The sequence below is a fragment of the Helianthus annuus genome, chromosome 4, assembly GCF_002127325.2.
Source record: "Helianthus annuus cultivar XRQ/B chromosome 4, HanXRQr2.0-SUNRISE, whole genome shotgun sequence".
In the NCBI taxonomy this organism is placed as follows: domain Eukaryota; kingdom Viridiplantae; phylum Streptophyta; class Magnoliopsida; order Asterales; family Asteraceae; genus Helianthus; species Helianthus annuus.
In genome coordinates, this window is record NC_035436.2 from 84617280 (window position 1) to 84626134 (window position 8855).

General features: G+C 32.4%; 1 protein-coding gene across 3 annotated transcripts; it reads left to right on the forward strand.

Annotated features, from left to right (window-relative positions):
• The first annotated feature begins 4848 nt into the window (after nucleotides 1–4848).
• Nucleotides 4849–8635, forward strand: LOC110936324 (protein TRM32). Of its 3 annotated transcripts, none has more exons than XM_022178687.2 (5): nucleotides 4849–5165; nucleotides 5270–5318; nucleotides 5429–5672; nucleotides 6266–7237; nucleotides 7908–8635. In XM_022178687.2, the coding sequence occupies exons 3-5, from the start codon at nucleotides 5501–5503 to the stop codon at nucleotides 8504–8506; spliced, it is 1743 nt and encodes a 580-aa protein (XP_022034379.1). In that variant the 5' UTR covers nucleotides 4849–5165; nucleotides 5270–5318; nucleotides 5429–5500; the 3' UTR covers nucleotides 8507–8635. The 3 variants fall into 3 exon arrangements, with proteins under 3 accessions (XP_022034379.1, XP_022034380.1, XP_022034381.1); XM_022178688.2 differs by having other exon boundaries at nucleotides 5274–5318; XM_022178689.2 differs by lacking the exon at nucleotides 5270–5318.
• The last annotated feature ends 220 nt before the right edge of the window (nucleotides 8636–8855 follow it).

The window sequence follows — 8855 nt, forward strand, 5'->3', positions numbered from 1 at the left end:
AATGTTAGTGCTATTTACCTGTCTGGTAACCCCGTCCAACATCAGCGGACGAAACATATTGAGTTGGATATACATTTTGTTAGAGAGCAGGTCCAACGGGGGTGTGTTCGCGTTTTGCATGTACCATCGCGTTACCAGATTGCTGACATATTTACTAAAGGGCTTCCTCGTGTCCTGTTTGACGATTTTCGCTCCAGTCTCAACGTCCGGAAGCCTCCCGATTCGACTGCGGGGGTGTATTAGCGCATATATTGTATATATTTTGTATAGCATATCTTAGATATCGTTTCCATATTTAGCGTATTGCAATGATGTATATATTGTAACCTTTACTATTGAATGAAGAAAAGGAATTCACATTCCTATAGGTTCAATGGTTGACCCATTAGTTTCGATAATTCTTAAAAAATGTTTTAAGATCACAAATGAAACTAATAAAAGATAAACAAGAGATGAGCACAAGGTTCTATAGTGTATCCTTCATCAATCAGAATATCATTACATAAAAGAATAAAACAGTTAATTACTGTTTTCATCTCTGTAGTTTGTTAAAAATTACTATTTCAGTCCATTAGTTTAAATATTGTGATTCAGTCCCTGTGGTTTCACTTTCGTAACCATTTCAATCCATTTATTCTGTCAGTACAGGGACTGAAATGGTTACGAGGTGGACTGAAATGGTTACGAAAGTGAAACCACAGGGACTAAATCGTAATTTTTAAACTAATGGACTAAAATAGTGATTTTTGACAAACAACAGAGACGAAAACAGTAATTAACTCAAGAATAAAATAAACCTTTGTGTATGTTGGTCATGTCCATCTCAAGGTACTTTTTGTCATGTTTGGGTTTATGCCTTTTATAACATTCAAATTCATCTAACATAACCGACTTAACAACCCTATTTTATATATATTTTATATATATTGTTTACGAACTACCATGAATAGTAATTTTAATTTTTAAATAACATGTAGCATTTTGATTTTATTTTATATATATTGTTTACGAACTACCATGAATAGTAATTTTAATTTTTAAATAATATGTAGCATTTTGATGTTTTATTATATCAATATATTCTTTTATATAATTACTTTTAACATATTTTTCAGTTTATCCTTTTATTATAGTTTTTAGTTTTAATTTTTAACATATTTTCATTTTTTCATTTTCTAAAACCATATTTCCTTTATCATTTATTTTTGTTTTAATAACTCTTTTCTCTTTTTTTTTTTATTTCATCTTTGCTTTCTTAGTTAGTTTGATATTTCTTTAATAACTTATGTTCGTTATTTTTTAAGCTTAAGTACGTAGTTTTGTTTAATTTTTACCCTCGATCAGTATAAGTTTTATTAAAAATGAATTTATATTCCAAAAAATGTATTTATTTAGTATCGTAATATGGTACGATTATATCATCTGAACCGATTCTAACGGTTGGGCTTTCTAAACAACATGCTACATTTTCAAATAACGTTTGTTTTACATTATCATTTGCTCTGTTTTGCGGCAACGCACGATGTAAAGAAAACCTAGTATGAATTATTGTACACACCGGTTATAATTTTAAATTTGTAAAACAGTTACAAACTATAATGTAGATAAGTAAAATATCTTATACATCTGGTATTTAGTAATTTTAATTTTTAAATAATATGTAGCATTTTGATGTTTTATTATCTCAATATATTCTTTTATATAATTACTTGTAACATATTTTTCAGTTTATCCTTTTATTATTGTATTTACTTTTAGCTTTTAACATAGTTTCATTTTTTCGTTTTCTAAAACCATATTTCCTTTATCATTTATTTTTGTTTTAATAACTCTTTTCTCTTTTTTTTATTTCATCTTTGCTTTTTTAGTTAGTTTGATATTTCTTTAATAACTTATGTTCGTTATTTTTTTTAAGCTTAAGCACATAGTTTTGTTTAATTTTTACCCTCGATCAGTATAAGTTTTATTAAAAATGAATTTATATTCCAAAAAATGTATTTATTTGGTATCGTAATATGGTACGATTATATCATCTGAACCGATTCTAACGGTTAGGCTTTCTAAACAACATGCTACATTTTCAAATAACGTTTGTTTTACATTATCATTTGCTCCGTTTTGCGGCAACGCACGGCGTAAAGAAAACCTAGTATGAATTATTGTACACACCGGTTATAATTTTAAATTTGTAAAACAGTTACAAACTATAATGTAGATAAGTAAAATATCTTATACATCTAGTATTTAGTAATTTTAATTTTTAAATAATATGTAGCATTTTGATGTTTTATTATCTCAATATATTCTTTTATATAATTACTTTTAACATATTTTTCAGTTTATCCTTTTATTATTGTATTTACTTTTAGCTTTTAACATATTTCATTTTTTCGTTTTCTAAAACCATATTTCCTTTATCATTTATTTTTGTTTTAATAACTCTTTTCTCTTTTTTTTTCATCTTTGCTTTCTTAGTTAGTTTGATATTTCTTTAATAACTTATGTTCGTTATTTTTTTAAGCTTAAGCACGTAGTTTTGTTTTATTTTTACCCTCGATCAGTATAAGTTTTATTAAAAATGAATTTATATTCCAAAAAATGTATTTATTTGGTATCGTAATATGGTACGATTATATCATCTGAACCGATTCTAACGGTTAGGCTTTCTAAACAACATGCTAAATTTTCAAATAACGTTTGTTTTACATTATCATTTACTCCATTTTGCGTCAACGCACGACGTAAAGAAAACCTAGTATGAATTATTGTACACAGCGGTTATAATTTTAAATTTGTAAAACAGTTACAAACTATGATGTAGATAAGTAAAATATCTTATACATCTCGTATTTTGTGTTGTCGGTGTGAAGATTAAGGCACAGACCCCTTTAACTCATATGAATTTAATTTGACTTAATTTTTTTCCTAATAATGCACGTTCATTACTTTAAAAAGAAACTTAAATACGTCATTGTGTTTATTTTTTTTCTCAATGTTTTGGTATGAATTTCTTAAATACGGAGTTATTGTCAAAATAAATTCTTTTTTTATCATAAGCTATATCAAGTGTCAGTATTGTACCGGAGACATGACGAAACCGACCGATTCCAACCAAACAATGTTGAAAATGGAGTTGTATACAATATCGTAAGCTATAGCAAATGCTGGTATAGTACTAGTGCGGTGAGGCGCCGAATATTTCCGTCCAAACATCCAGTGGAGGATCTAGCAAAATCTTCGTAGCGATAACGTTTTATGAAAAAACAGTAATGAAATCGAAAAAACGTCAAATTTTTCCAAAATTTACACTACCGCCGGATCGCCAAGTGATAAGGTCCGCCCCTGCAAACATCATTAGTATTAGTATCATTATTATCGGAACTGGTACCTATATTCGTTTTTGTGGTTTCGATCTATGTAAAACATGTGTCGATATCCTTTGGGTATATCCAGGTAGGGCTGAGCAGTATACGGTTCAGAACCGTTAGAACCGGGGAATCGAACCGGAACCACCAGATCCAAACCGTATTTTTGTATATAGGGTCTAGTTTTGGTTCTTAGATTTGGGTAAAAACGGTTCCCGGTTCGGTTCCGGTTAAAACCACGGTTCCGGTTAAAGAACCGCTAGAACCGGTTGGGATTATAAATATTTAAAACCCTATTTTATTAATGGGTTTTTCAACATCATACGACCATCCTAATTCTTATTCCCTCCTCTTATATTCATTTCACAATCTCATCTTTCATCTTCTAATTCTTCTCCATCTCTCAACCCTAACCCTTTGCTATCATACAAGTTCATCTCCATCAACACCCTGCAAATACAAGCACGCTATTCTACATGACCTTTTTTTATGATTGCATATATTTTCTTTCTAGATGTTTGCTTTCTGATACATATAGTTTTCTGTATGTGAAAATAAAAATTGAACAAAAATAATCAAATCAATGTTGATCAAATTGTAAATCTGTATATAAATAGTGTATCGTTTGGTAATACAGTGGATGCATTACTGATCAATCTATTCACGTGAACCAAATACAGTAGATGCATTATTCGTTTATTTTTTTTAATTGCTAACACTTGGTTTCATTTAGATGTTTATGAGAAGATTGAGAGGATGAAGATCGAATGAAGTTTGAAGATGTTTGTTTTAATTGTTAACACGATGGTTGTAATAGTTTTATTTAGAGTTTGTTTTATGGCTTGAAATTTTTTATTGTTGCTTTGCTACTTTTCTTTTGGTTGGTTTAAACTTTGAATGTTGCAACTCTTAGTTAATGTTTTAAATGGTTTGATTTGTTTTTATTGAATTGTTGATTTTGCGATTTAATTGTCAACCGGTTCCTGCGAGAACCGTTTACACGAGAACCGTTTAACCGGTTCGGAACCGAACCAGAACCGTTATAATACGGTTCGGTTCCGGTTATTAAATTTAGCAATTAACGGTTTCGGTTCGGTTCGGTCCAGTTCTTCTGAACCGTTGCACAGCCCTATATCCAGGCCTTTTTTTAGATTTTTTTATTCAATTTTTAGTTTTTTTAACCGAGTACCAATATGATATCTATACCAACTGAATTCCTACCGAGTAATATATGTTACTAATCATCATCCATTGGCAAAAACAAAGTCTTTAAACACCTTAGAAGGGAAATGTCTTGAGTCCAAATAAAAAGAAATTTATCTTTCAAAAAAGAAAAATAAAAAACAAATCATCACACGTGTCTCCCTAAATACTTTACAGTTGATCTAAAAATCTAATCACTAGCTAAATACTTTACAGATGATCTAAATATCTTATCACTAATATATTACTAATATTATACACACATGAAGAATACTTCAAAGATTATGAGAATAACATGGTCCCCTGGTCAATCATCCTGATCGTTTCCTATATCTATATGTGCGGTCACTAAAATGTTGGCGTGGGGGTTGGGGAGAGGTGTTTGACAGTTGACCGGTAAACCCAATTGGCGGCTATTCCAATTCTTCCGTTGAAGTAGTAAACACACGACTCTCGTATTCATCCCAGTTCACACTTGTTTAACCCAAATTGGTCCACTTACTATTATTTTATGTGTTGAGATGTGATCTTGCATGTCTGTTGTTCCTAGATTTCCATTGTTTCTAGATAGTCGTTGCACGACCAACCAATTGAAAGGTTAGTTATTAGTTTGGTTTTGTGATTATTATAATATAATTGAATGCGCACCAATTGTTTGAATAAATGCCTGACTGACCCAAAAATATGGTTTTTCGTTGAAGGAAGTTTTTTCTGTTGCTTTAAGATCAAGTTCAAGATTATCTCAACTGGGTATAATTTGTTTTCAAGTTTTGGAATATATTAATGTTTAAAATTGGAGAAACAGATTTGGTTTTTAACAGGTTGGGTGGTTGTAAAGTTGAAACTTTTGTGCCATACAGGTGCTTGATTGGTGAAATTTGATCCAGAGGTTTTGGATAACAGTAATCGGGTTCGATAATTGAAAAGTTTAGATGGCGAAAGTGTTGTGGATAGAAGATGAAGAGGGGTTTAATCAGAGTCATCGGTCTCATCCGGGATGCATGTCGGGCATATTTCATGCTCTTGATTACCAATACTGGCACTCTAATGTCAAGAAGATACTTCCACACCGAAAACATGAAGACTTCATCAAACATACGAAACGTGAGCACAATAATTCGTTGTTGATGTACTTTTAAGTTTTCTGTGAGTCAAGTTCAGCGGTCATAAAAGACAATTATAGTAGTTATAGGCCCTAGGGGTGTTCACGGTCTGGCTAACTACTTGTAAAATACAAACCGAACCGGCCGGTTGGTTGGTTGGGTCGGCCGAACCGACCGGTCTTCACGGTTTTGCAGTTTGACAGATCTGTTTTGTGGTTTTAGAGAAATTTTTTTTAAAAGCATAATTTTGTAAAATATTTTAAAGTTATACGGATGTTCATTAATATATAATATATAAACATAGCTTTATATTCTTAACATAAAAGTACTTAAATAATGAATGTTAAACAGCCGGTTCCAAGTTCAAACCGTAAACCTGCAAACCATCAAAACCGAAGCGTGAACTGGACTGTACATATATCAAACCGGCCAAACCTTCGGTTTGGGTGGTTCGGTTGATTTTGACAGTTTATCAACACCCCTAAGCACCTCGTCTGCCTTTGACAACTATGTAGACATGTGATAGATGAATATAATGTTCTGTTTCTTTAGATTTTACAAGGATTTGAAAGTGCTTTGTTTCATTTTGCATAGGTAATAGAAGGTACCAGAGGTTTTCTGGTGATCAAGATTCTTTTGAAGTTTTAAGACTATTAGATGCCAAAACAAGTCATATACAGATGGATCAAAGAAATAGAAAAACGAGTTCTACCCAGAAGAGGTCGCTAAAAGCGCGTATAAAGGCCTTAGTTTCCGAACATAACGATCAAGATTTAGTACCTAGTCCGAAGTTGTATAGGACTTTTTCAATTCATCATTTAGAAACCGATGAATGGGTCCATCCGATCATTTTCTTTCCCGAAAACGCGACAGAAAGTCCCGTGAGTTCCAAAACACAGAGTAACGTTACACGTCCTGAAGTTAACGATTCTCAAGATATATTAGACATGTTTGAAGTTGACAAAGAGCTGTTCATCAATACGTTACAAGATCGGGTTCAACCTTCTGTTATAAGACCAACGTTGACCAAATCCGGCTCGTTTCCCACTGCTTACAAGTCGTACGGTAGAACTAGAAGCTTGATGCCTATGAAGCTCAAAGACAAGCTGAATGAAACTTACACCACATCAAAAGCCGAGAAGGTAAAGAACTCAAAAGATGATCTCAACAATAACGATATCGTTCGCCTCAGAAGGATATCTTCACTCAATGAATCTGCAGATAGATATACGCAGTTGTTTGATTCTAGTGTCGTTAAAGAGGCCACTCTGCGTTCTTCAAGAAGCTTGAAGTTAACAGACGGAAGTGAGAGCATTTTAAGCTCTCAACAACCGAGTTCTTTAACAAGGAATAATCCAATTCAAGAATCTCATGACGCTTATTACTGTAGAAGCTGTAGTCAAAATGAAAGAAATCCAGTATCTTTACCTGTAGATAAATGTGATGATCCACACGATTTAGAAGCCGATGAAGATAATCATCAGATTTCACAAGAGATCACTCGCCAAAGCCCTGTTCTTCTTGTTGAGTACAGTCCACCAGATGAAAAAGTTCAAATTTCAGAAGGTAACTTAGTGTTTGTGTGTGTTAATGTATATGCTAAAGGTTGCGGAAGGGGCTGGTCAGGTGGGTTGGTTAACGGGTTAAACCAGGTTTGGGTAATATTGTACAGGTCGAAGAAGATTGACCCGCAACACATTTTCTCTGGTTTATAATTTTTTTTAGCAAAAACAGTTATTAGTGTGCTAAATATGATTAAAATTTTAGTATTATTTTCTCCGATTTATATTTTTTTTTGTTAAAATTGTTTGATTTTTAGTTTTTCTTAACACAGGGATATTTTAGTCTTTTCACCAAAAACTTAACTTTAAATTGGATGCGGTTAATGGAGGTGGACTCCAATTGTTACAAAAGTGAAAGTACTGATATTGTTTTGCCAATTTTTAAACTAATGGATTGTAATGGTAATTTTCAACAAACCACATGGACGAAAAACGTTTTAACTCTAATCTTTTTTTTAATTAACTTTGTTTAAGAGGTTTTCTGCTTTAAAACACATTATGGAAAGGTATGCACCTGCTTTTTATAATAAACGGATCCTACTAAATTTCCTCGTTCGACCGGTTACAGATAAAACACAACCCAAATTAACGTGTTCATTAATAATTGAATCAAAATTGCCACTTGTTGTATGTATTGTCATGCTTACAAGCCGCTGCTTATTAATGATTCGCAGATTTGGATTTGTTAATCAACTCACATGAAAATCTAAAGAAGGAAATCAAGACTGTCAACAGTAAGCAACACATGGACTTATCAATGAAAGATGACGATTTCACTTATGTGAAAAAGATCCTAGAACAGTCCGGTTTCCTTAACAACGGATTTCAACAAACATGGTATTCATCCAACCAGCCATTAGACCCTTTCTTGTTTCAAGAACTCGAGTCTCAATATGTCCATGATCCAGAACTTTTTGCAGAGGAGATTAATGAATTATCTCATCGTTTACTCATCTTCGATCTGGTTGATGAAGTTTTGCTTACTATCTATGAAAGATCATTGACTTACTACCCGAAAAAACTGTCATCTTTCTGCCACGTTCGTCCTGCCCCAACTGGATCACTTGTTCTTGATGAAGTTTGGACCTGTGTGAGCCAGTTGATCAAGTTGAAGCATGATATAAACGAATCTTTAAACGATATTGTGTCTCGAGATTTGGGAAGTGATGATGGTTGGATGAATTTGCAGTCGGATTCGGAGTGTGTTGGACTTGATTTGGATGATTTGATTCTTGATGAAGTTTTAGAAGAATTGTTAGTTGAATTGTTTTAATGATAGTAGTAGAAGTTTTGAAATATAATGCATTTTTACTGTATAGTTTCTTAGGGTGCGGGTGTACTTGTAAATATAGATTTGAACGTATAATAAATGAGAGTGATTTTCCTTACTTTTTTATATATATATATATATATTTTTTGTAAATTGGATTTTAATAATCTAAAGGATTATGCGTTGGTCGTTAATAAACCATACTGATCACTGAACACTTCAGACTTTCACTTTCGTTGTTAAGATCAATCCCTCTCAGATAATATTAATAGATTTACACTTGATGTTGTTTACAAAAAGATGCGCGTTTCCCCATTCCGCTCATAATCATATAATCATTCTCTAGTGGGGG